Source organism: Neovison vison, chromosome 12, assembly GCF_020171115.1.
Source record: "Neovison vison isolate M4711 chromosome 12, ASM_NN_V1, whole genome shotgun sequence".
In the NCBI taxonomy this organism is placed as follows: Eukaryota; Metazoa; Chordata; class Mammalia; order Carnivora; family Mustelidae; genus Neogale; species Neogale vison.
In genome coordinates this window covers 4235429-4262987 of record NC_058102.1, presented here as the reverse complement: position 1 = coordinate 4262987, position 27559 = coordinate 4235429, and the positions used below count along the sequence as shown (strand labels likewise).

The 27559-nt window shown below is 59.4% G+C and overlaps 1 protein-coding gene across 2 annotated transcripts in view; it reads right to left on the bottom strand.

The window, feature by feature from the left end:
- Window positions 1-1317: 1317 nt before the first annotated feature.
- Window positions 1318-27559, bottom strand: part of KIAA0930 (KIAA0930 ortholog) — a 35076-nt gene continuing 8834 nt past the window's right edge. The window contains exons 1-10 of one of the 2 annotated variants that reach the window (XM_044226697.1): window positions 16546-16677; window positions 16291-16442; window positions 12372-12497; window positions 12194-12271; window positions 11784-11885; window positions 10775-10915; window positions 10037-10231; window positions 7172-7334; window positions 5834-5992; window positions 1318-5570 (exon numbers count right to left, since the gene is read on the bottom strand). In XM_044226697.1, coding sequence (XP_044082632.1) covers window positions 5530-5570; window positions 5834-5992; window positions 7172-7334; window positions 10037-10231; window positions 10775-10915; window positions 11784-11885; window positions 12194-12271; window positions 12372-12497; window positions 16291-16404 — 1119 coding nt within the window. In that variant the 5' untranslated portion in view covers window positions 16405-16442; window positions 16546-16677 and the 3' untranslated portion in view covers window positions 1318-5529. Of the gene's footprint in view, window positions 5571-5833; window positions 5993-7171; window positions 7335-10036; window positions 10232-10774; window positions 10916-11783; window positions 11886-12193; window positions 12272-12371; window positions 12498-16290; window positions 16443-16545; window positions 16678-27559 lie in introns of those variants that run through there. The other variant, XM_044226696.1, reaches the window with a different exon arrangement.

Sequence of the window (27559 nt, the reverse complement as noted above, 5' to 3'; positions counted from 1 at the left end):
GAAAAGAAATAATCTTGTCAAACCTGTTGGCTTAGGTAGAGGCCAAGTCAGCTGTGAGCATAAGAAAGGAAGTCTTTTGTCATCCCCCCAAAACAAACATCTTCCCTTCGCACCTAAGTTTCCCAGTTGTTCCTGTCATTTTAACAATCACAAAGCACAGCAGGCTTATCCGTTCAGCGTGTATATATACAATGAACTAGGATAGTGCATGGATTAATTTATTTTACATTTTCCTCTCCTCCCTATAGAAAATTCCCAAAGGTTTTCTCTTCCAGCCAACATGTACTTCTAAAGCTAGGCCATGACGGTAGTTCCTAGATGTTCCTCGGGGACGGGCTAGAAGGACTCAGACAGCAGCATTAGCCTCAAGGAGGAGGCAGCCCCTAGGATGAGGTTCTGGTGCAGCTTTCTCCAAGAAGAGCTGTTAAATAGTTTTCAGGCAACTGTTTTAAAGGGGCCTCCTCCTACCTCTTTAATGAGAAGAGGGTTTGACCTGGATGGCAACAAAGACATTGTCTTTTAAAAGTTTCACTACCAGACTGCCTCCTTGATGACCGCTCATGCAATCTGCCCTTGGTGAAGCTGCCCCAGAAAATTCTCCCGGTTCGGATGTTTCTAACGCAACGGATGTTTGCAAGAGACAACCTCGATGTGATGGTTCGCACTGTGTTTCTAGATTTGTGTACATGTTCCTCTCAGACCCCCCTTCTGTGCTCTCACTTCCTCTCAAGTAACTTCCCACCGTGGCGGAGGCCTGACGCCTGCCCATCACCTGAGACACAACTTAGACTGTCTGCTCCCGGGGCGAGTGAGCCCACTGCCGCCGAGCCTCCTTCAGCCTCTGGTAGGCGGAGTCAGCTCCAGAAATGTGTAAACAGCGCGCCCGCCCCGGAAACTCTCCCTGCAGCCCAGCAGCCTGTTGGGAGGGACTCCCGACTCTGATCCTAGGCATTCTACCATTGCATGAGACCTTTTTAAGAGGTACTCCAGAAAAAGCTACTGCTCTGTGGGGACTGGGAGCGAAACTTGAAACACGTATCTTGTGTTTGGATTTTGCAAATACTACCTGGAACCAAACCCTGTCCGCTGGCGCCCTGACCCCGTGGCTGACCCAGCGTGGCCATAGCCACGGCCCGGGCTGGTTTCTGTCCATCTCCAGCATTTCTAGAAAGGAACTCCTGTGAAAGCTCCAAAAACGCTCGAAGAAGAAATCTTTGGGGGCAAATTAAGGTTCAGTCACTAAGTTTATGCGTTGCCGTAACGTCTGTATTTGATCTGAAATGCCCGTTAAAGAAAGAAAAAACAACCAAGTACAGATTCATTGGAGGAAAACACTGAGGAAAAACAAATTTAATATCCAACATGCAAATCAACTTTGAACAGAAATGCAAAAACATAACAGCTCACAGCCAACCAAATGCTGCCCAGAGATGGTTTCTGTACGCGGAAGATGGTGAACCGGGAAGCTGCTTGTTCATGGAAATACCCCTGACCACGAGATCCTAACATGTTTGATTACACCATTCTGGTGCTTTTGCCAAAATATATTTTGTAGAAATCATTTTAGTTAAGCCTCAAAGTCGTGAAAAATTGCCCCAGGTTTTCTTTGCAGGTTTTGATTCTTCTCACAGGGAGAGAGTTTGCTTGGGAACCGTGAGTGCACGCTGTGAACACCTAACCCGCCCGGCCTTTGAGAAAAACGGAATGCCCCCAGCCCCTCGGCCGTGACCTCTGGTCTCCTGAGCTCCAGGCTGCGAAAAATCAAGGTGCCTGCTTGTCTTGGGGATGGTAGAAAAACTGTAAACACAAACTCTCCCCACTGCAGGGGTCTGAACCCACGGCCGGCCGGGCCGCTTGGTGTCCGGGTGACTGGGCTTCTGCGGGCGGGTGTCCTGGTTCTCCAGACCATTCGAGACAGGCTCAGAGAAAGGGTCGGAGGATTTCTCCTCCCACCGAGGACCACGTCCACACCACATCAGCCAGTGGAAAGGAGCAGAGGAGAGCGGCCTCGCGTGTACCACCCCCCAAACCGCCTGAGGGCTCAACCCCCCCAGAGGCCGCGTGGCTCCCTGGCCATGGGACCCTGGAGGGCCTCCCGCTTCCGCTCCTGCTCAGGGGGCCTGCTGGCCGCCGGCACGGGCCTGCTGGCCTCCCGGAGCCTGATGTGTTTTAAGAGAAACCTGCTTTCTGATCCAAAGGTGAGAAGAATCCCCGTCACGCCAACAGACGCTGGATGTTCGAGGCCAGACAGGAAACCGGTTGTAGCGCGGTCGCCTGCCAGAGACCTCCCGAGGCTCCCGGCAACGCTGGCAGCTTTTTCACCTGTGACGTCTTTGAAGATTCTCGGCCAACGACTTCGAGCCTCCCTGTTGAGACAGCATCCGGCGTGTCCTTCAAGTCAAGTCACTAGAGTTTGCCGACCGCACGGGGCCCGCCTTCGGGAATGTCCTCTGATGAGGAAAAAGCAAGCTTTTACTTCACTTTTCGAGTCTGCTGTCTGGACGGTCTGTGCTTCCAACAGCGGCAGCGGCTCCCGGTCTCCTCCTAGCTGGCTCCTTGAAGAGCAGTCCCACCGGGCTGCTGTCGCGTCGCCAGCGGCCAGGGCTCCGCGGAGGACAGGAACCCGACCAGCTCGTGTGCGCGCCGTCCTTGAAGAGTCCACGTTCCCGGGACCGGGACTCGGAAAATCTAGCCATCCGCAAGGCGACCGGGCTCTGGAAGATTCTGTTCCCTGTGGATGACTATCTTAAATAAGATTTTTCTGAGATGCTGAGCCTCGGCTATTTCTACCAGCAACTGGAAGCTCCTGGAAGACATCAGCGTGCGAGACCGAATGCCTCCTCGGCCTGCGGGCACTGGAAGGTGGACGAGAGGCCACAGGCCGCCCATCGGATGCCAGGACCGTGACATTTCTTATGAGAGGAGAGCTTGCTCTCTTATTCGTGTCCTAAAAAGTGACACTGCGGTGCCTTCACAGAAAAACCACACTTTGATTCCAGTTCCCACTGAAGAAATGTGCGCGACTTTGGTCATCCCCGCGTTACACAAGAGACAGGCGTGTTTCCAGAAACATGAAAGATGGCCTTACGAGAAGTGACAGCCGGACACGCCAGGACACTGGGGGTGGGCTTGGCCCCATCACTTGTCATCTATTCCTCTGTCACTGATGTGCTTTGTCACTTTGAAAAGAACCTCAGGGTGACAGCTTACTGCCTAGTGACCAAGTGCCTCTCAAAAAAGCGTGATTAAAATTCAGTTTCAGACGTGACCTCCGGAAGAGGGAAAGGGCAGAGGGCGGACGCCGCCGCCCACACGCTCCCGTCTGTCCCAGGGCCGTGGTGTCGCGGACGCCGGGTGGGCCGTGGGCCGGGCCCGAGGCTGGGGATGACGACCGAGCCCGTGTGTGTGAGCGCCGCCCCGGTGTGGGAGCGGAAACAGCCAAGCCGCCGTGTACGCCGCTGGCACGTTACAAACGAGGGGTCATCTCTGGAACGTCACTGTGGCGCCCATTTCTACAACCAGCAAAGCCCTTGTGCGCATTACTGCAAACGGCCCTCAGTGACCTGTGACGTGCGTCTGTCACTTTACAGAGGGGGCATCGGACGTGCCCGCGGCCCCGCCAGCAGTGGGTGGCTGAGCCTCAGGGTTTGGCTCCAGTGGGGGGACCCTGAGAGCAGAGGGAGGGCCGCCATCTTCCCGCGTCTGTTTGCCTACCTCATCCTTCCGTGGAACATGCACCGGGGCTGTATTGCCCCCAACACCTGAGTTCCAGAGTCTCCAGACCCCGGACGACCAGGGAGAGAGAATTCCTGAAGCTGTATCTTAGCCTCCCTGGACACAAATGTGGCAGCAGCATTTGGCTCCCCTGGAGAACACTTCTGGAACTTGGGGCCGTGCTCAGGGATCAGAGGCTCTGCCCCAGCACGTGGCGGAGAGGCCCGACTCTGTGCTGTCCTGAAACCCTGCTCTGGAACGTAAAATTGTGCAGACAGCTGGGATTCGGCTAAGCAGGGGCTGGGCACTGCCACAGAAGACGAGAATGTTCCAGCCCAGCCCCCCCCCCCCCACAGAGGACGGCTGGGGGAAGCATCCCAGAGTCTGCCCGGACCCGAGCTCTGCAAGAGGCTGCCTGACCCAGTCATGCACCAGAACCCTGGACGCTTCATGAGGTAGGTGGTATCAGCCCCATTTTACAGGTGGGCCAACTGAGGCAGAATGAAATGCAACAGCTTGCTTTAATAACCGCGTATAAAATCTAGAGAAAGCCCCAAGGTAGCCCCTGTTCCCAGAGCCCAGCGCAAACCCTTGGAGCGCGCAGAACAGAGCGGGTGGGAGGAGGAGCCCCCCAATCCCTCCTCCTCGCAGAGAGGGTCTCCGTGCACACAGCAAACCTCCGCTACTCCGGGGGCTCCACACAAAACAACATCGCGACAGAGACCCAGCTGACAGTTTATTCCCAGTGGGGCAGGGGAACGCTTCCGCTCGAGAGGGCTCGTGGTGTTGAGAAGAGCACAGCGTGTCATCCGTCACAGGTGGGAATCCCTCCGGCCCCAACAAGGCCGCTCGCGCAGACCCACTGGGCCAGCCGCCTGGAGGTCAAGTCCTCTTTGCCTCAGTGAGCCGGTCTGAGAAACGGGACCAGCGCACTCTGCCAAAGCAAGCTCCAGGAAAACAGCCTATCCCCTCCCCGGCCCCCCGAGGATGGAGGTCCTACCTAGAACCTTCCTGGGAGGAGGCCAACCCCCGCCCCCAACACTCCTCTCCTGTCAGACTACCAGGCTGTCCCACCTGCTCTCAGAGTCCCGATTCTGTGGGTCACGCCAGCCGAGGCGCAGAGCGGGATGTCTCCAAGGCGGAGGTGTGTGTGTTGGTGGTGCTCTTTGGCTGGAAGCAAAGGCCATTCTGGCAGGATTGGGGCCTTTCTGGAACCGGGCGTGGGGTGAGGTATTCCCAGCCCAGGGCAAAACCCTCAGACAGCTGCGTGCCCCGGCTCCCCGAGGCAACCCATGTGTGACCAAGCGGTAAACAAGGGAGGGCGGACAAGTCGGGCCTAACTCGGACGCGGAAGTTCATGGGTACAGCAGGACGGAACCGTGAGCCAGTTCTCGGTGAGGCTGGACACTCGGGGGCCTGTCCACCAGCGGTCTGCGCGCACACGTCGGGTCGGTCGGTCCGGACACGCTCCGGCCGCCGGCCGCTCCTCTGCTCTCTCGCAGCCTCTTGCCATCTCTGGGCCTCTCGGGGTGCAGAGGGTGCTGCAGAGATGGGCCGGGGGATGGAGGGGGGCGGGCGGGCGGGCGGGCCCAGGGGTGGTGCAGGAGCCGAGCCGGCGGGGGAGAAAGAGGCACTTCAGTTTGGGCTGGTGTTCGTGGAGTCGGCCCTGGCCCCAGGAGGCGAGCGGCCCCGCCTGGCTCCGGCTCCGGCGCTGGGCTGTCACAGAAGACCCCGGTGGCGGTGGACAGGTAGGCACTTGGCAGCACCCCCAGGGCCGGGCAGGGCTGGGGGGCTCTGCGCAGGCTCTGCACACGGCTAGGTCATCAGGATGGGCTTCTGCCGAACTTCCAGGATGTCTATGATGGCGGGAGGCGGGCGGACAAGACAAGGAAGTGTGGGTCCCGGTCAGTGAGGCCCCCAGAGCTCCGCCTCACCTCCCCCCAAGCCAGTCACACCACCCCCCGCCCCAGGGCTCTGCAGCCACTCAAAGGGGGACGGGAGGGACCCGACGCAGACACGCACTGGCGGGTCCCAGACTTGAAACGGGGGATCAGGGTTACCGACACCCCCCCACCCCCCGCCCCGGAGAGCGATGGTTTTCTGCTGCAGCCCACGCTACCTGTTAAAATCCGATGCAGTGGCAGCGTGACGTAGGTCAAATGTGCATAGAGAAGGAAATTGCCGTCCGCTCGGTTCAGCTTCAGCCAGGACCCAACCAGGGACCGCCCCGTGCCGGAAAGGGACCGAGACCGGAGGTTGGTGGCATTATGCAGATCAGCTAGTGGGGAGAGGGCCGTGTCAGGGCCCAGGCCACAGGCCCCCCTCGCAGGACCAGGAGAGCACCTCCCACCCCAGGAACCACCTCTGCCACCAGCACCCCCACGGCCCACACCCGCCCCAGAGCTGCAGCCCGGGCCTGGGACCCCGACTCTCCCATCCCTATCCAGCCCTCCCCTCCTGTGCCCTGCAGAGGCTCTCCTGTGGGTTCTGGCTTGTCGCCTGTGTCATTTCTCTGCTTCCCTGTGACCCCGTCTGCCACTGCAACATGGTACCCCCAGTCTGCAGTGCCCAGGGCAGGGCTGGGAGAAGCCAACTTCTGGGTCACCCAGGGAGGCAGGCTGGGTGGTCATCAGCCCTTCCCTACTCATTGGGAAAGGAGCCGAGGTGGGGACGGCACTTGCCCAAGTGCACACTAGAGCAGGTCAAGGCCAGGGCCGTCTGTCTCTGGGCCCCAGTGCTCCGAATAAGGACCAGTGTCTCTTCTGTTCAAGGTCACAGCCCCAGCTCTGGCCAGGGGCCCCCCTGTGCTGTCGGCCACCCCGTCAGCCCCCAGCACACAGGTGGGGTGCCACGCCTTGTCTCTGGCGGCAGCCTGCCCCCCTACAGTCCTTCTCCACAGGGACGGCTGAGCAGTATTTCAGTAGCTAATCTGATCCTGTCACACCCCTGCTTAATCCCTCCGGTGGCTTCCTGCTGCTTAGATGAGGGTGAGCCCCCCATCTCTGGCTCATGGGTTGCAGGGACCCCCACGGGCTTCAGGCAGAGACGCTCTGGAGGCCACCAGCGGGTGGGGGAGCCCGGAGGAGAGCCTCGGGGATGCCCGGAGGCACGTTCTGGAGGGAGGGAGGGCACTGAGGAGGACCCAAAGCAGGAGGCTGACGGCACGAAGGCAGGCATGAGCCCGAGAGCTCACCTCACTAGGCACCGGCTTCTAGAACCCTCTGTGTGGAACAGTCAATGAACATCAGGGAAAGTCTCAAGCCTCCTGTCCTTGCCCCCTATTCTGACCCAGACTGGGAGGTCCTCGAGGCAGGGATTTCTGTCTGTCCGTCTGCAGCTCCATCCCCAGCCCCGAGGGGCCCCGGCACCCACCAGCCCCCAAGACGAGAGCACACGGGTGAACGCAGAGGGCCCAGGAGGGCCGCAGCGAGCCCCTGGTCAGAAGGCAGGCGCTCACCCCCGCCCTTGTCCTCGCGGAAGAAGTCCTCGCTGTCGTTGGCCGAGTGAGACTTCTTCATCTCCGTGATCCGGGTCCGGGCCACCTTCCTCTTGAGGGACGGGGAGAAGAAAGCGGGCCGGTTGTTCCGCTCTGGGGTAGGGGGCGTGCTGAAGGAGGTCACCTGGAGACAAAGAGCCATAGTCACTGGCGCAGCCCGACCACCGCTGGGGCCCCTGACGCCACCTGCCGGCGGGCCGGCCTCCTGGGCTGCGCAAGAGCCAGCTGCCCTCCGCGGGCCCCCAACACCGGCCGGCCCGAAGCCAGACCAGCTGCTGATGCCGCTCAGGCCCTCCCACGGAAGCCTCCCCGCTGATCCACCAGACGGGAATTGGTAGGAAGCCCGTCCAACCAGCGAGGAAATGAAGGTGGGACAGCGACCTTGACCTGCCCAAGGTCACCCAATAGGACAGGGGCAAAACCAGGATTCAGCCCAGGTCTCCTGCCTCCTAAGGCCATACTCTTCACCCCAATTCCTTCCCCTTGGCTAAGACGCCCCCCACCCCATCCCTCTCCACCCCAGCACCCTCTCGTGGAGGGCAAAGGCAAAGCGACCCAGGCTTCCATCCCCTGGTCTTGTAACCACACTGTCGAGCAAACGTTCTGCACAGCCACGCGGGGTCAGGCGGGGGCAGCACAGGAGACAGACAGGCACACAACACCGCTCCCTGCCCTCAAGGAGCTCACAGTCTGGTGAGGGGTGATAGACTCGGAAAGTGACAACCACAAACTGAAGGCTGCTTGCTGAGACAGAGAAAGGGGAGCATAGGATACAGGGGAGCACCGAGCAAAAGGGGTCCACAGCCTGGGAAATCAGGAAAGGCTTCCTGGAGGAGACGCTGCTCGAGATGGGTCTTGAAGGACGAGTAGGAGTTCGCCAGGTGAAGAAGGGGGGGAAGGGCGTTCCAGGCAGAGGGAACTTGGCCCATCTCCTCCCTCCTCCCCATGCAAACAAGAATCTGAGGAACAAGGTGAGCTGGGACTGAGACTTCAGGAAGCCCCATCAGCCTCCTCGTCACGGCTTCCGACATCCACCAAAGTCCCGGCGGCCGCTGGGCTCCAGATGGTCCTCCCATAAGCCAGGGAAGGTTTTCCAAAGATAGAAAAAAAACAAAACACCAGAAACCACAATACACACAGAGTCTGCATTTGTCGTGAGCTGGTTACAAAGGGCCCTCTGGAAAAGGGGGACACGGGACAGTAAGCACACAGGTGGCGGGGGCCTGAGCAGCCCCCAGGAGGTCAGGCCCTGCCACTCGCAGCTGCGTGACCCTGGCAGGTCCCCTCCCTTGACCCTGGGCCTCCTTGTTCCCCTGAGCCAGGCACCATGGCCTTCACCCCCCACGGCCACCCTGGGAGGGAGCGAGTATCACTTCCATTTGGTGTGTGGGAAGAGCCAGGCTCAGCAGCTGTGGTGCCATATCTGTGGTCGCTCAGCAAACGCATGGCCGGAGGTGGCACCCGGCCAACCCAGCCCAGAGCTCAGGCCGCAGGGTTTCTGCAGTGCCTCGGTGGGCAACTCAGGACCATGGAGTAGAATCAGACTCCACTTCTCCCAAATCAGCTCAGAAATGTATCAACAACCTCCACTCGCAAGATGAGGGAGGTCCCCCGCCCGGAACCCTCACCCACATCTTTGCGAAAACTAGCCCGGGTTGTTTTTATTCGACTTTCCGATCACAGTCATTGCAGAAGGAAAAAACCACGAAAGGACATAAAGAGGAAGAAACGTGCTGTGGGATTACCGGGAGACGGGCACGGCTAACAGTTTTACAGAACGAAAAGTCTAGCAAACACACGCTTGCTCGTCCCGGGCATGTCAGCAGGGCAGCGCGCTTCATGCCCTCCGTCACGTCCCCCAGCGAGTCAACAGCCAAGGGGAGCCAGTGGCTAGGGAAGCACCGCAGGGTCCCGCCCGCGTCAGCCGCTGCGTTTCAGCTCCCCGAGCCTCCCAACACCAGGGCTCCCCGTTTCTGGGTGAGAAAACAGGCCCAGACCTGCCCCAGGTCACTGGAGCGGCAGCGCCCAGACTCCAGCCCACACAGTCTCACCCCGAAGTCCCTTCCTGCAGACGGGCTGGCCAAGGCTGCTCCCCGGACCCCCCCGCCACCTACCTGTCCCTTCGGAGACCTGCGGCTCTGAGCAGGCTAGAGCAGCCGGGGGCTCAAGACTTTCTCCTGCCCTAGCCCTGACCCCACTGGGGCCCCCGGGGAACAAAGCTGCCACTGACCTCGGCTTCCCACCCCCGGGGAAGGACAGTGTCCTAGAAAGGGTCGGGATCAAGGGCTCGGTGCTACCACACCAGAGCCGTGGGACCTACGGTGGCACCAGTCCATCCGGCAAGCCCGAGTTTCCGTGTCTACCCACGGGGCTGCTGCGGGGACCCCCAGCACTTGAAGGTGCATGACACCTTGTGAACAGGGGGCCGGGCAGAGGGAAGAGCTGGGCGGCTCCGGACCCTGTGCTCTCTTGCCGCCGAGCCTCACGGGGCAGGAAGGGAGGCCGGCCCATAAGCATCCCAGGGCACTCCCCGGGGCAGGCCTGTCGTGGGCGCACGCTCGGCCAGCAGGGCCCGGTGAGGCAGGGGCCGGGGGCAGCCGGGGGTCCAGGGTTGGGCCCAGCTGCAGCAGCAGCTCAGGGAAGCAGAGACCACGCCCTGACCTGCTGGGTGACCTTGGGCAAGCCACTGCCCTCTCTGCACCTCAGCCTGCTCCCCAGAGGGTGGGGCGATGACACCTACTCACCGGGGGACTTTAAAGATCAGGGAGGCGTTGGGAAGCGGATCCGAGGCACGGAAGGCCCCTCCCCGAGCTGTGCAGCCCTTACCCGCTCGTGCATGGGTGAGGCCGGGCTGGAATCCTCTTCAGTCCCGCAGGGGGATGTGTCCCCAGTAGACACGCGGCTGACGGCCATCTCCGCGTGGCCCTTGCCCTGTGGCCCCTTCATGCGCACGAACTCCATGTTGTTGTACTTGTAGAAGCCGAACGACATCTTCTGTGCCATCCGGGCAGCCACGCTCACCTGCAGACATGGGGAGATGGCCCGAGTCAGCACCCATAGGGGTGGCTTCTTCCTGGGGACACGGAGTCATGAGGATGACCATCCCCCAAAGAGCGGCCCCTGAGGGCTACCCGCTTTCCTCTGGGGGCCGGGGGCCCCCCAGCAGGCAGGGTCGTGCAGGAATGCTTGGGGGTCGGGCAGATGCTCCTCTTTCCGCCCGACGACCCACGCCTCGCAGCAGGCCAGGCGCCAGGCTGGGCACTTAGCCAACCCCGGGGGAGCCCGAGACCACCCCCACGCCTTCCCTGGGGGGACCAGCTGCAGGGGAGAGGCCCGTCCACCTGCATTCCACCCCTGCCCCACCAGCCAGGTTCTGTTTCGGGAGTGTTGGCACACAGGGTGGGGCCAGTGTCCCTCTGATCCAGTGTGCCCAGACGACTGAGGAGCAACACACCAGAACGCAGGCCCTGAGCCACCTACGAGGGGCCCGGGGGGGCGTAGGGGCTCTGAGGAGCTGGGCAAAGACAGAGGACCCGGCGGGGGGGGGGGCGTCCTCACACTTACTCGGTTGTCGTACACCTTCTTGAGGGCCTCGTAGCGGATGGAGCCCTGGAAGATGACCCCTTGGAACAGGTTGGTTTTGTCACTGGCCACCAGCTCCACACAGACCATCTCTCCCTCCCCCACGGTCATGTCGCTGAACACCTGGAATGGGGCACGAGGAAGACAGCTGCCCACCACGGAGCCCGCGGCCTGGCTCCTGGCTCCACCTCCTGTGGCCTGCCCGCCCGCCCACCGGCATCAGGGCTCCAGGGCCTGGGGCATGGACCCAACTTCAAGGTCACACGGACTCCGGTTCAAATCTTGGCTCTGCCACAAACAGGCCGTGCCAGCCTGGGGACGGCACTTAGTCCCCCGAGCCTGAGGGGCCTCAAGGCAGCAGCCCATCGAGGAGAGACCCTGGAACACGGGCTCCCTTCTTCCTGAGTCTTCCCTGGGGTCCAGACCACCCCTAGGGGAGTACAGGCACCACTATGGGGACCTTGGTGGCGGCAGAGAGCAGCAGAGCAGGAGCCGGGCAGGGGCAGGGAACCGGGTGTGGCCCGGGTGAGTCACTTTCTGCCGAGAGTCCTAGTTTTCCCAGCCTGAGCACAGAAGCTTGGCCCAGAAGCTTCCACAGCCCCACCCCCTCTGACACCCTAGCACCCCGCGCGTGGAGGCACCGGTTTGGAGTTTCCTGGCCATCCTAATGACGCCTCCTGCCCGGGCAGCCCTTTTTATAGGTGTTTATGACGCGTTCTCCCATTCACGAGCTCGTGTGATCTTCGACCCCAGTGGACACATGATCACGACACTTATTTTACAGATGAGAAAACAGGCTCCGAGGGAGGTGAATCCCACCGGCCCCAGTCCAGCGTCAGGAACAGCGGAAGCCAAGGGGGTAGGAGTCAGGATCGCCCCCGCTGCCCACCGCCTTTGCCGGGCTGCAGGGCTGTGAGGCGGGAGGGAGGCCGGCTTCTCGCAGCCCTAACCAGGGCCCTTGGGGACACGTGGCTGGGCACGAGGAGCTCACCTCCTCGAAGCTGTCGATCATGAAGAAGATGTTGGGGTAGCTGATCTTGGATTCCTCCCCCTTGCTGTCCATGGGGTGTTTACTGGGGGACGCAAACACTTGCTGAAAGGGAGGGGTTTTAAAGGACTGATGAGGCCTTGCCTTGTACCCAGGTCCACAGCCACTCAAGGGACAAGTCCCTGTGGTCACATGGCTCAGACCCAGGTCAAAGCCAGAGGGAACCGCTTTGCAAGAAGCCTGATGGACCGAGTTTTGGTCAGACCTGCCCCTCCAGGCGGGGAAGGAAGGAGGAGGAGGAGGAGACAGAGGAGGAGGAGGAGGAGAAGGGGTTGGTCCCCCACCCAAATGCCAAGCAGCCTCAAGGCTGCCACTTCTGGGCTGAGCTCCCAGTTAGGAGGCCTGGGGCTTACCTGGGATTTCTTCTTATGGATGTGGATGTCCCCCCCATCAGTGCGCGTGCACACGGCACAGGTGACCATGTAGTCCAGCTGGAAGGGAGCACGCAGGACACCGCGCGTGGAGGGGTCTGCTGTCCCTCAGCCCCACCACAGCCCTCCCCCCGGAGCCCGGCCCCCACCACCCGTGTACCTTCTGCAGGATGAGGTTCAGGCAAACACTCTCCTCCCAGTCAATGTCAGGGTCTCCAAGGCCCGGCAGCTTCTTGGAGTCGCGCCGGTACACCTCCACCTCCACCTCGGGCTCCGCCTCGGCCCGCTGAGGGGCACAGGGCACAGATGAGTCCCGGCCCCCTCTCCCTGACTACTGCCGGGACAGCCACTAAGGCAGACACAGACTCCGGCCTGGCTTCTTGGTCTCCGGCTGTGCGGCCCCAAGTTCATTGAGAGGGAGCCTCCGAGGTGGTCCCTAGAGCCCCGCATCTCGGCGTGGGGATCCCGGCCGCCTGTCCCACCCACACTGCTTCTGTTCAATCTGCCTGGAGGCGACCGTCCACCCATCCGCCCACCACCACCACCCTGGGCCTAGCGCAGGAAGCCCGCAGGTTGCTATGGCAACCGGGTACCAGCTCTGCGGCAGGCTGGGGAGGGGGCGGGAGGCGGCCCTGGCTTGCCGCAGAGAGGCCACAGTGCGCAGGCGCCTGCCCTGGGCTCTCCGGCTCTGTTCTTTTGAGTGGCGGGGGCAGAGAGGCTGCCGGGAACGGCTTGTCCAGTCTCTCATTTGTCCTTCCCTGCCCACCCTGCCCTCTTCAGGCTTGCGGGGTCTCCCCACATCACCACCCAACCCCTGCCCTCCAAACACAACAGATACCACAGGGTCCCCTCGGGTAGGTGCCGAGTCACGTGTGTGCCTGGCACGCCCCCACCAGCACCCCACAGGTTGGTCCCTCCAGTGGGACAGTCCTTAGGCCACCGTGGACCCCTTTCTCTGTCCTACAGCACTGAGGCCCGATTTCACAGCCTTCTCTGTGTGGGCTCCCGGCTGTTCCCACCCCCCCCACCCCGTTCTCCCACTACCGCAGCACTAAGCGCTCTGATCACTGGTGATGCTGTCTGTCTGCCCCAGGAGACGCAGGCTCCCCGAGCACAGGGCCGGGTCTGAGTCATCCCTGGGCTCCCAGTGCTGCAGGGAGGGGCAGCTGCCTACCGCTCACTGCAGTGTTTGATGGAACATTCTCGCATGTCAACAGCTGGACTGCCACATGTTCCCCTGATGGACCTCAACACCCCCAAACCTTCCAGGAAGCCTGCACACGGTCCGGGGACCCCAGCCCCAAACTGCGCAGTTAGGATCAGGGGAACTTCTCTTGCTGCCTCTTCACCTGGCCTCTCCCTTCTCCTGCCTGCTTCCTGGAGAACTCAAGGCTGAGAAAACCATCCCTAACCAGAGCTGAGGCCTCTCCCCACATCAAAATTCAGGGTCTGGCTGAGTCTCTGATCCTTATTAGAGCCTCTGGTCTTAGCAGGCTGCCTTTGGGAAAAGAGGAAGATTTTGCAAAAAATACAAAAACCAAACCCCCCACCCCCCACAAAACCCAAACAAAACCCAACGTCTACAATGTGAACTCCAGCAGATGCCGAGGGGCCAAGGGCGCAGGCTGTACCCTCGCTGCGTGCCCTCGGGCAGAACAGCCCCCGTTCCAGTTCTGCAGGTGAGCCCTGGCGCTAGGAGCCTGCGTCCCTGGGCTGACCTGAGGGAGGACAGCATGCCCGCGGGGGTGTCCCTAGCAGTGAGGCGCCCTAGGGGCTCGCCACCCTCTGCCAGAAAACTCCTGTGGTCACACTACCCCACACACCTGGCCTCCCAGGTGTGCGCAATGGAAGGACCTTAACCTCACCGAGCAACTGCCCAGCCCCCATACCAGGCCAGGCTGAGCGGCCAGTCGGGGGAGACAAAGCTGGAAGAGCTGGTCTGTCCACCACACCACCCCGACAGAGCAGGCACAGCGAGCAGGGATGGCGGAGCTCTGGGCCAGGTCCGGGGCCGCTCAGCTCACGGACCTCTCCTCCAACACCGAGCCCCGCCAAGTCCCACCCGCTGCGGCCTTCTCTTCCTCCCTTCCAGGGGGCAGTCCCTGCCCACTGCCGAGGCTGCTCTGCCCACGCTTCCCCAGCCTCCGGTCACAGGTCCATCGGCCTGTCCCCCTTCTCGTCCTGCCGGACTTGGCTCCTCAGGTCCCGCCTCCCTGCTGGTCACGCCCCTTCCCCCCGGCACCCCCACCTGGCCTGCCACTTGGTCTCCTGCTGGTCCCTCCAGTGTCAGGCTAGCTCAGAGCTCTGTCCTAAGCCTCTGTGACTATCCCACCTCCAAGTCCCCCTCCTTTTCCCACACATTCCCATGCCCCAGGGACCATCTTGGAGCCATCGGTCCTGGAGCCCTGCCTCTGTCCCTGAGTCTCTGCTGAGTGTCAGACAGGAGACCCACTACCAGAAGACACCGAAATCTGGCGTCTAGGCTCCCAGGCGCCTAGGACTCAGCCTGTCCAACACCGAACCCTGTCCTCCTCTGACAGCACTGGACCTACCCTGAGCCCATGGCAGAGACCCGGCTGTCACGTGGGGCCTTCCCTCAGGCCCCCATCCAGTCACCTGGAGCCCTGCTGGTGGAGCCTATGCCCTTGGCCTTCGTGCCGCCCCCCACCCCCCACCCCTCCCTTGCCTCTGCTCCAACCTCTCTGTCATTCCTCCACCTGCCGCGCAGGAGCTAAACGGAACTCTGACCACGTCCCCCCTTCCTCACTTGCTCAGAGCTCCAGGGACCGACCCAAACTCCGAGGCATGGTCTTCAGCATCCACATGATCTGGCCCGAGCCTACCTTGTCTCTACTCCCACCTTTCTACACGGGGCCACATGGTGCCAGCACGGGCCACCCAAAGGAAGGGGCTTTGACAAGCTTCAGGCCCACGACTGGGGCTACTGTCCCTTCGTCTGGGAAAGCTCTTTCCTTCCTGAAGGTTCACCTCACCTATGTGGCCTCTGCTGACCATTTCTGTCCCTTCCAGTCACTGGATTTACCCTTTGGTACTGGCTCTATGATGCGCTCCTGGGTCCCAGGGACAACACTCGGTCCCACAGCCGGCGGCTGGCATAGCACGTGAACACCCCAGGCCCCAGGCCAACCCTGGGCCTTCCTGCATGTCCCACAGGCCCGCCAGACCAGCTCTCTGGCGGCCAGCACGCAAGCCACTGTGTCTCCTCTGCAGAAGGCACCAGGCCTGTCCATACACAGAACTCCCAGGCCCTGTGTGTCAAGCTCCACGAACAGGGACAAGCAGGGACAAGCTCCAACACCTGACACGTGGGCTGCAGCTCCCAAGCCACAACCCAGGGATCAGAGGGCTCTGGACTTGGAGCCACTTTGGCTCTGAGTTCCAGACCAGACCCCCTCGCCCTCCCATTTTTGTGATTAAAGGAAAACAGTGCATTCCCCTGTTCGACATAAGGTGCTTACACATTCTAGAAGCTAGTAGCGTTTCTGAAAAACAGAAGTGAACACATGAAGGCTGTTTTACTAATTCCTCCACATGCTTAAATGTGGTGGATGAAACAGCTCAGCCGAGCCCCTTTGCCCCGAGGCCCTGGGCTCCCCACCTGCCTCACTGAGTTGCAGGGAGGACGTAAGAGCTTCAAGAAGGAAAGAGCCGAGCACGGCGTCTGCTGCATGGCGAGGGCTCAGAACCGCCAGGCCTCCTCCTCATCTTCGAGGCCGCTCAGCCTGCCGCTGGCCAGGGAAGACCCTAGACTCTGGGTTCAAATCTTTGCTCTCCTGTTGATTGACCTAATAGTATGCTGGTCAAACCACCTCGCCTCTAAACCTGTCCCCTCAAAGGGACAACAGTGATGTCATCCCTGCCTCTCAGGGTCCTGGTGAAGGGCGCTGGGAAAAGCTACGCCCCGCCCCAGTCTCCACACAGCTCCTGGCTCCCACGACGTGCTCAGTCAACTGCGTTTCCCCCTTGGGACCTGCTCGAGGTCTGCAGGGAAGCCCACCCGGGCAGCTATGGGCAGACCCCACAAGGATGCTTGGCTGGGGCCGGAGGGGCCCGCTCACCTTCCTCCCGTCCACGCTGCCCTCACTGCCTGGGTACGCCAGCTTCCGGCGCACGTAGAACAGCATGTCATCCTGCCGCGGCGCCCATTTCTCCATGAAGTAGGTAGAGAACATCCAAGTCCAGAAGACGATGCGGTCATCCTTGAAGCACCCTGCCGAGGGAGGCAAAGAAGAGTGAGAAAGGACAGTCAACCTGGCCCTTGCATGTGACCTTGGCCAAGCCCTGTCTCCCCCTCCTCCCCTCCCCCAACCTACATTTCTGGTCTGTGATGTCCAGAGCCCCCTGCTCCCTCACAACCACCCCCTGACTCCCCCGCTCCCAGCCAGGGGACAGGGGCTCAAGGACACCTCCCGCCAGGCCCAGCGCCTCCACCCAGCAGAGCCCAAGAGCCCCGGCCCCCGGCCCCTGGTCCCACAGCCCAGCCGACCGCAGTGCGCATGAATCAGCAGCTTTGGGGGGGAAGGAAAGCCCTTTGAGAGGCAGCGTCACGGCGTCTGGGCTGGAAGCAGACAGCCGGGCTCTGGAGGGAGCTCCGGAGGCTGGCACCACCCTCGGCCAGCAGCCCACACCCCCACCCCAGGCTGCGGCAATTCCCACGGAGAACCCGACTTAAAGGAACAGCTGCCCTGTGCCAACCAGCCTCGGCGGCCGGCAGGGGTGCCCCCCCCCCCGCCCAGCGGAGCCCGTCATCAGGCAGATCTGTGCTCCCGTGATCTCTGCGGAGCCTCTTCTTTTATGACAAATAAGTGTTTCTTTAGGATCCCTAGATCTCTGTCTTCATCCTTCTCGCGGGAGGAGAAAAGGCCCTTGGGCTCTGGTGGGAAAGCCCCGGGTTTCTGCCCTCGCACAGCCTGCAGCGACGGCGACAGGCCATTTGGCCTCTCTGGTCCCCAGGTTCCCCCCACGAATGTCGGCTGCCAGACACCGGCCAGGGAAGCGGCACAGACGGGGCCCGCGCCTGGCACAGAGCAAGCCCAGGCAACGCGGGCCTCCTGCCTCTCCAGGCAGACCCCATGCAGTCTCAGGACATGCGACAGAGCCGTTTCTTATCATCGAAATGCTAGACCGTTGCCGGTTTCTCCCTCTCTTCTCCAGAACGTACTACGTACTTTACCACTGTGACCCAGTCCTTGTACTCTGGTGCCAGAAGGACCAACCCCCACCCTGAGAGATGGGGAAGCTGAGCGCCCCCGGTGGACTTCCCCCGGCCCCCGCCCCCCAGGCAGTTCGGCGGCCCCACCAGGACTGACCAGACTCGTGGGGGCTCAGCCATCAGGCTCTAGAAGGCGGGGTCGCTCGCAGAAACCCTAGGCTGTGCTCACTCCAGCCACATGGTGACCGGAGAACCTGGGCTGCAAACCAGCCCGAGCCCCCTGCCCAGCCGCTGCCCACAGCCTGGAGCCCACCCATTCCCATGACCTGCTTGGGTCCCGGGTGAGGGCAGAAGGGGGTCTTCCCATCAGGGGTCTGGGTCAGTGCGCCTGCCTGGTGGCCCCGGGCAGAGCCAAGCCCCCCGCCCCCCATCTGCGTTCCTCCTGCATCACTCCTTAGCGGTTCCCGCACGCTCTGATGACCCGCAACGCCCAGTCCCACCACTACAGACCCCGTGCAAAGGAGAGTCAAGGCACCCTCCCTGCGGGTCCTGGGATGCCCCCGAGAAGCGTCTCTGGCTGTGATGGGCAGGGTTCACACCTCAAACCCCTCCGCCTGCCACAGAGACAGAGGGTGCCTCCGCCTGCCTTCCACGGGTGATCCCTCTCGTGGCGCTAACAGAAGTCACCCCATCGTGGCCCGGTGGTAACTGGGCGCCCGGTCAGCATGGACGAGAAGCACGCCTGCCACCTGTGGGCCCGGGCCACGTGCCCCACACAGGCTATCGCCTTCCGCGGTCGCGACGCCTGTCATCCCTGCCCTGGCACAGAAAAGACCAGCCCTCGGTAGGTTCGAGGACGCGCTCAAGTTCACAGCGTTAGACACTGCTGAGGCCCTCGCACCTGGCCAGCCCCACGCTCAGGCTCCGGAAAGATGTTCCGCGCTCCACTCGGCAACTCGGTGAGAGTAAGGGCCGGGAGGCTCCAGACCCACGGCGTGGCGAGCAGCAGTCCTGCCCTGGGAGCGCAGTGCACGGGATGGCGTCCCGGGCTGAGGGACGAGGGGTCCGGCTTCGGGAGGACGTTCTGGACGGGGCACAGCATATGCACCCTGTGCTATTAGCCTCCGCGCCCAGCAGGGGCCAGTAGGGGGTCCCATTTCCCTGCCTGGCAGAGCTAAGCACACCTTCTCCACAGCTCCCCCGCCGGGGTCCCGACAACAGTCTGCAGGCCCCAGGAGCCTGAACCACACTGAGGGCCAGGGCTCTCCTCGTGGGAAATCCCAGCCGCCCTCCCAGGCCCCCACCCTCTCCGGGCCACACAAACGCTCCCACCAAGCTCCCAGCGGCCGCACGCCAAGTCCTCCTCCCCACGCTCACAGCCACCGGTACGGGAGCGAGGGCCACCTCCGTGGGGACGTGCACGGCCGCCCCGACAGCCCACCCTCCGCACCACAGCCACAGGACATTTGTTTAAAGGCCTCTCCCTGCCCCGCCTGCAGCCTCCCCGTGGCACTCTGCATAAAACCCAGAGTTCTCACCCGGCTCCGTCCCCGTCTCCGGCCTCCAGCGCACGCTGACCTCGGGTGCTCTGTCCCCGCTTCCCCTTGGCTTCCACCCCCCTGCCCTGGGCCCCCGGCCGCGGCAGCCCCTCCCGGCATCCCATTCAGAGCCGTGATGTCGCCTCTTCACAGAACCTCTCCAGGCTCCACACCAGACGTGCCCCCTGCGTTCTCCCTGTCACGTCACCTGGTTTCGCGGCTGCCACAACCGTATCCCCCCTGGTGTTCCCATGTCTTCTGTCTGTCCCCCACAGCGGGAGAGCATCCCAGGAGTCGGGGTTCTGTCTTGGCCACCACCAGATCTCAGAGCCCAGCAAAGTGCCAGGCATGCAGCAGGCACTCCCTAAATGCTGCATGAACAGCTTAGCCCAGCTGCACAGTTGGGAGGTGGCCCCGCTAGAGCCGTCTCCCGGGAGCCCGGGCCTCCTTCCAGCAGCCACAGGCCCTGACTTAACAAAGATCTCCCGGAGAAGCCTCGGAAGCCCCCCTTGCTGGGCTCTCTGGGGCCTGGGGCAACGACTCCACGGTCACACCGTGGGGAGCTGCGTGGGGCGGGGGGCCTGCCGCGGGCACTGAGAAGGTGTAATGGGAGAGAAGAGGAGAGGGTGTCCAGTCTGGGCCAGCCGTCCCCCCGCTGCAAGGGTACCTGCAAGTTAGGGGACCCAGTGCCAGGGAGCTCTGAATGCATAAGGGGCTTGAAGACTCGCTGTCCACTGGGGGACAGAATCCGAAACGTCACGATTTCAGCACCGGCCTGACGAGCCCAGCGGGAAGACACTCCAACCTGGCACAGCTTCCTCTAACACGAAGCCAAGAAGGCCCATCGTGAGGCGGGAGAGGGGTTTGAAGCAAAGAGCCGCCAGGACAAGGGCCAGAAGGGGGCTGTGGGCACCACCGCGGGGAACAGGCCCGCAGACCACCTCCACGCCCGGGACGCTCGAAGTCAGAAGCAGAAGAGAAGTCACAGCGGTCAAGAGCCGCCTTCCCGAACATTCCAAACTGCCCTCTAGTCCAAGAGACGCATCACTGAAATCAAAGGGAGCGTGAAGCCCAGGGGAGGCAAGCCGCGGTTTGGTGACCCGCGTCTGGGACACAGAGGGACCCCGACCACAGCGAGCGTTGAAGGGAAATGCCCACAGACCCTAAAAATGGGGAACATACCAAAAAGGAAACGTAACCAGTTAACAAAAATGTGGGAAAACACTAATCTCACGAGTAATCAGAAATTCATTATGGAGCGCCTGGGTGGCTCAGTGGGCTAAGCCTCTGCCTTCGGCTCACGTCATGATCTCAGGGTCCTGGGATCGAGCCCCGCGTCGGGCTCTCTGCTCGGCGGGGAGCCTGCTTCCCCTCTGCCTGCTGCTCCCCCTGCTCATGCTCTCTCTCTCTCTCATTCTCTCTCTCAAATACATAAAACTTTTTTTTAAAAAAGCAGAGCAGTGGTTGTCCCCACGCGTTCTGTTTCTCACGCTGGTGACTTCACGGGTCCATACGGCCGGCAAACCTCATCCGCGTGGCCACGTGGACGCACTTTGTCTCCCGTGACTCACGCTCTGGTAACGCTGATACGAAGTTGTAAGAGGCGAAGCCAGCAAGGGCGCTGCCCGGGGACGCTCGTGCGCTGCTGAAGAACGCACACCCCCTCGCCTTTGTGAGAAGCAGATGGACGTTCTCCTACTCCTCCGAACTACTTGATGCAGGGAAATAAAAACACAAAATAACAGCCGTGGGCACAAAGCTCTTCCCTACGACTGTGCATGAGGGCCAGCAAGGTAGCAGCCCAACAGGGGAAAAGAAAACAGCACGCTGTGCTGCCCCTCGGTCTGGGGGGATACGCTCTATCTGCTAAGCCAGATCTCCGTCCCTCTCGGAGAAGGGGTGCACCTGCGGCCACGGGGAACACCAGCAGCACACACCAGAGTGACCGGGGCTATGAACCCCACGGGGAATAGCTTCCACTTCCTCCTGCTCTGACTCTCAGTATTGCTGATTCCGAGGATACCTCCTCTTCCCGTGAACGTACAACCTCTGATCAGTGTCCACAGGCCGATGAAAGAGGGAGGGAGGGGGACGGAGAGGGGACTCCTGTCTTCAGAGAGACGCTCCCAGTCCAAAGCGAGGGGTGAGACTGGGCGAGAGAGAATTCAGGCTCCAAGCGGCACAGAGCAGCGACCGGATCTGCAGTCACACACACCTGAGGTCAGGTCCCGAGTCACCCCCGCACTAGCCAGGCAGCCACTCCATGCGACCTCACTGGATCTCAGGGACCCCACCCGTGAGACGGCTCTAACCTCCCACCCTCCCAGAATCCACGGTGAGGACCAGGCGAGAGGCCGACAGGAACGCCCTTTGTCAAGGCCCATCCACGTGTGGGTTCGTGGGGACGCCCTGTACCACTGCTCTGCTTGTCTCTGTCCACAATGTGGCCTTTCCCCAGGCCTGCCCAGCAAGAGATGCCCTGGGTCACAAGCCCAGGCAGGTGCCACTCCAGCAGAGAGCTCTCTAACCGCCCCACCTCCCTCCATCCCTGTCTCCCCGCCATCTGGCCGCCGTGGCGGGAGGTTTTCAGGATCCCGAACCAGTGGACACACCTGTGGCACAGGGGCAGCCCCTGATGCTGAGCCGCTCACCTGGGCCACACCACGGACCCTCCACACCCGAGGGCCCAGCTTCCCTGCTGGCCTGGGGTCCTACAGCAGCATCCTAACGGCCCCCTTCTCATGACGCGTGGTCGTTCCGTTCTGGAGTAGCCATGGGATGAACAGCATCGCACCAGTGCTCCCGGGGGAACCCAGGCAGCGGTTCCTGCGAAGTCTCTGGACACAACGTTTCCGCCAATCAGTCAGCACGTAACCTTGCTTTATGTGTGTTTGTTCTGTGACTTGATGTAGCGTTTTGTGACTAAATGTAATTTAATGCAGCGGTGGTTTGTCAACACTGGACGCAAGGCCAACAGCACAGTAACTTGTGCTGAACACACACGTGTTATTTAAAACATGTGATCTGAAAAAAACACCAAGAAAACCCCCAAACAAACCATGTGATCTTTTCCATAAGGGCCGGTCACAGCCTTCTCATGCCTGGGGCAGACTCTAGCATTCTGCTCAGGGACCACTTTAAACAGCAAAATCACCATCACAGAGCACAAAATGCAAAATACAGGGACTAAAGTGTCCCCAAACGGACACTTGTGGAGAACATGACTGAAATGAGGCTGAGGGTCACCTCATTTGACCTCGGGGCGGGGGGAGCGCACCCACTGAGCTCCCCAAGTTTTCTGCTTTGTGCATATCTGCAATTAATTGTGAAAGCGCCGTAAGTACTGAGTTGGGGGCTACAAATAAATTTTAGCAAGCAAGTGAATTTGCAAACATGGAATCCATGAATAATGAGGACGGACTGTCAGATGCCAGAAATACTGGCATCCGTCAGCTCCAAAGGGCCACGAGGGCCAGCTGCCTCCCCTGCCTCAAGCAAATTATTTTCCATTGACCAGACCTTTGAAAAATCATGAATTAGATTTTTGGGAGGCACTCCTTGAAACCACCCCAGCGCTGTTCAAGACCATTCAGCCACATGGTTAAGCCAGCTAGAGTACCGCCCTCATTAGAACAGTTTCCAGGGCACCTGGGTGGCTCAGTCTGTCTTACTCTGGAACTCAGCTCAGGTCTTGAGCGCAGCATTGCTGACGAGCCCCATGGGGAGCTCCGTGCTGGGAGCCCACTTTAAAACAAAACAGACAGTCTGCAGCCATTAAAAATGAGGACTATGCATTACAATAGAGAAAACTGTCCAAGAACTACTTCTAAAAAGGCTATGTTGGAGTAGCACGCCAAGAGATGTTTTTGAGAGGGCAGTTCTACCAGATCCTCAAGAAACAACAGCTCCAATGCTACTCACACATTTTTAGAGCCTAAGAAATTTGCACATTCTTTTAAACAAGGAGGCATAATGTTGATTCCAAAAATAGAGCATGCATACACACACACACACACACACACACACACGCATGCACACACAAGGGAAGTACAGGCTAATCTCACACATGGAAAGAAACATAAAAATCTTAAATACAATATTAAAAAGAACCAAGCAATCCACTAAAAGTGTATCCCATTTCCAAATCAGATTTAATTTAGGAATACAAAAATGCTCCAATATTATGAAATGTATTCATATATTCACTATATGTTTACAGATTAAAAGAAAAATAATATATGATCATCTCTATGATGCTGAGAAAACTCCAGTAAAATTCAATACTCCTTCTTGATTAAAAAAAAAAATTCTCCATAAAATGAGAATTAAGGGTATTTCCTTAAACACGATCTATATAGCTCAAGTAGAAAAGGAAACAAGTTAAATATTACCGCAATTCACTATGATTAACATTGTTCTAAAGGTACCAGACACGTTGCAGTTAGACAACGAGGATGTTAATAACAGAATTTGTGAGGAGAAGGTAAAATTAACATCTTACCGATGACATTGTACCTGACCTGGAAGATGCAAAAAATTCAATTGAAAACAACAGAAGTCATACGTACAAAGTCACCAGTACATCCAGAAGCCAACAGTTTTGAGATGCACCACCATTCCAGTTAGAAAGTATAATGGGAAGAATTACTCCATTCAGAATTTTTTAAAAATTAAAAAAAAAAAACAACTGACTTGAATGATTGAAGGTTTGCGAGTTCTTGGGCAGAGATATTCAAATCACTGAAGGAAAAACTCCACTAATTTGTTAATTTAACATGAGCCAATAGAAAACGCCAAGAGAGTGTTTCAGAGTAAGTGGGAAGAACCAGGACAATTCAGAAAGAACGAGGTGGGGACAGGGTTCATATCAGAGAGCTAGGGCCTCCTGTCACCCCTTGGCGTTGCCTACCTAAAGCCCCTAGAACCGTGGGATGCGTCTGCGTGGTGCAGGAGGCGGGCTTGCAGGAGAAACCAGCCGGCGGGAGAACAGGGACCTGTCACCCAAAGGACCCCAGCAAACAGAACACCGAGTCTCACCCGACGCTAAAAATACTAACCGAAAAACAGCCCTCGGCCCTACAGCGCCAACCAGAAGCCGACTCCAACAGAAACTTCTCCATCATTTTCCTGGACAGATTTGGTAATGTACACACTGGTTAATTTCTACCATTCCCCGCCCCCCCAGAACGGTGACTTCATCACTGTATCATTTCATCGATTCTATCTTCAGGCAAACCTGGAAGCCAACCACCTCCCACAAGCCACCCTTCTGCCCAGAGCCCAGCCACCAGCTCACGCCTCTCACTGGCACAGCTTTCTAACGGGTCCTCACGCCTCCAGTTCCTGTCGCTTCCCGGCTCAGAATCGCCCTTGGGTCACGCCCACCCTTACTCTAGTGTCTACCTTCTCCGCAAGTCCTTCCCAAAGCACCCGGTTTAAAATCGCCAACCCCACCCCGAGCGTTCCCCATCCCACTTCCCGCACCTGCCACTACATAACGTCGTCTGCGTTTTACCTGTTTATTTCGTTGGCTTTCAGCCTTTTCTTAGGACAGAAGCCAACATGCTTTTTTCTGCAAAGGTCCAGACAGAAAATATTTTAGGTTCCGTCTCAACTACAACATCGCCCCGGGCAATGCGTAAAGAAACGAGTGCTCAGTGCTCGTTTCTTTACGCTGGTTGGTTCCAACCCGTTTATTTATAAAAACAGGCAGCGTCAGAACTGGCCCAGGGCCATGGTTCGCCAACACCTCTCTCTGCTCCTAGGACTGGGCTGCGTTTTCACAGAGGTGCCCCATGAGAACGTCCGCTCTGTGAAGGTCTGTGTTTGCGCTTTGGTCATTCGGTTCACCGCTGCATACTCAGGTCCTAGAATAGTGTCTGGCCCAGAGGAAGCAATAAATTTTGGCCAGCGGAACAAGTAAGGGACATGAACTCCGTGACCGGTGAAGCCGGGTCAGCACTGCGCATGAACACACCGATCCCTGGCCGAGCACAGAAACTACCGAAACAGGAGATGCACTGTGATTTCGTGCACATTACGGTCGCCCTTCAAACCCGCAGGATGAAGACGACAGGCCTCCGGCCACGGGCCTTGGGACAACGGGCTAGCGAGGGGAAAAGAAGAAGCCTGGGTCCCTGCTCATGCCGACACAAATTCTAAAAGATCAAAACGTTTAACGTTAAAAGTAAAATCATAGAAAGAAAAAAAAAATGTGGGAGAACTTTTTTTATTCTCTCAAGAGACGAAAAAACCTTTCTAAATAGAACACCAAGGCTTTCAAGGAAAAGATTCATCGAACGACATAAAAATAAAAATTGTCTATGGGGAAAAAGCCCCACATGTGTCATAAAAGAAAACAATGCACCAGAAAAACTACTGGAACTCTGATCTTGTGTCTAATTTCCCTAATGAATAATAAGCTTCATGTAACAAATATAAAATAAGACAGAATAGGTGTGCCTGGTGGCTCAGTGGGTTAAAGCCTCTGCCTTTGGCTTAGGTAATGATCCCAGGGTCCTGGGATCGAGCCCCCCATTGGGCTCCCTGCTCAGCAGTGAGCCTGATCCCCCTGCCCTGCTTCTCTACCTACTTGTAATCTCTGTCTGTCAAATAAATAAATAAAATTAAAATAAGACAGAATGGAAAGCAAAGGAAGATACAAACAGCTTTCCGAACGTGAAAATCAGCTCAACTTCATACAGTGAGAGGAATATTCTTTGAAAACCACCAAATTCTACTTTTCACCTCGCAGGTTTGTAAAAAATCAGAACACCTGACCACACTCCCAGGGGGAAGGGAACGTCGAGAAACAGTCCACCCCCCTCAGGTTTTTTCCGAATTATGTAATTATGACAGTGGTGTTTGCAAAATACTGCAACGTTGCTCTAAGATCTCTGGGATAGAGGAAGTGGGACGAGGGAGCGCAGAACCTCGAGGAAGAGGTTCTCACTACTAAGGGGAACAGCTGGCCGTGACCGAGTGGGGACTGGGGGAGGGGGGCGGAGCGCAGACGTGAAGCAGTGTGGGCGCTGGGCTCCCTCCAGGCTCCGGCAGTCCCAACAGGGGCCAGCGAGCCCCGAACCCCTGGAGGCCTGTTTCCCACTTGTAAAAGGGTAGTGAGAAGGGAATCCACCTCCCCACGCTGCGGGGAGATTGCAGGCGGGGACATGTGAGGCCTCCTGCAGGGTGGGCCCTGGGCAGGTGCCCAGGTTAACAAGCATTGCTCACGCCGCCGCCGCCTGTGTCAGCCTCCCGAGAGGCCAGAGAAAGGAGACGGTCATCTCGAACCTCCTCATACCCTTTGAATTTGATGCCCTTGTGGCACGTTTACCTACTCAGAAAGTCTCAAAAATCTATTACTCTTCCCCCAAATTATTTTAATTATAGTGCAGTTACTTGGAAAAATGCATAGGCTAGAAAGTTTAAAAAACAGAAACAAAAAAGCAGGCCACCAAAGTGCACAGAAACGCCTCAGTGGAAGAAACCGTGAGACGGAGGGAGTCAAGCAAATGCCCGCGGGGGTCAGGGTTCTGAGCCCTGGAGTTGCCCTTCCTGTTGTCCAAACACTACAGAGATGCCCGTGAACTTCAATGCCACTGAAGGCTGTGCCAGGCGCTGTGCTCAATGCTTACGTTCCCAAGTCCACACTCGGAAGCGGGTTTTATTCACCAGTGAGGTCACGGGCCGTCCAAGGTCACAGGCACTGCATCCCTCCCCACCCCCATCCACACCTGGTCCCGTCTAGAGCCAACACTGACCGAGGGTCACTCTCCGAGGCCGGGTGCTGGGAGCTGGGGGGGGGCGGCTGCAGCCCCCCGGATGTATCACACGGGTGTGTGTGGCCCGCCGTGTCCTGAGTCTACACAAGTAGAAGCACTAGGGAGACTCCCCATCTGAGGGGTCACACTGAAGTGGGCGGAGGCAGGGGAAGGGCCACCTGGTGTGGCCAGGCTAGGGATGTGGAGGGGAGCAGTGGAGTTGGGGTCTCTCTCCTGTAGGGAGGTGCCCCCCGAGGGCCACGCCTGGCTCGGCAGCCGCCTCTTCTCTGCCTGGCCCCCTCCCAAAGGCGGGCGGGGGGCGGTCAAGTGGCCTCTCTGGGGCGAGTCCAAGGCAGCCCTCAGCCCCCGGACGCTCCCCCGCACCCCTGCAGTGGCCGGATGATGAATAGGGCCTCTGTGGTCCCCTCAATAGGCCTTTCAGCGACTCGTGCCTCTCAGTGCTCCTCGCCAGCTCCAGCCCTCCCTCGGGGCGCAAGAGACAGAGCCGCTGCCGGGGCGCCCTGCCTGTGGGGCCGAGGCAGTCAGACGGAGAAGTGCGGGTCAGACGGGTCCCCACGGCCTGGCCAGGGCTCTGCTCCGGCCTCAGGGAAGGAGGGCTCTCAGGGCGGCAAGGGGGCCGGGTCAGGAGAAGTCCAACACCCCTGCCCGCTTCCCTGTCTTCTTGAAGTCCGGGCTCCTTCTCCAGGTGAGCCGGGCTGTCCGGACAGCCCCGCAGTCTGCGGCGTGGTCCACCTGACCTCCTTCCCGGACCAGACGCCGGTGTACCCACAGCCCGCCACGGCCCGCCACTCCCCTTGCTGACAGGTCTCCACCCTGACCGTGCCCATCGCCCCCATGTGTCACCCCAGCTGTCACT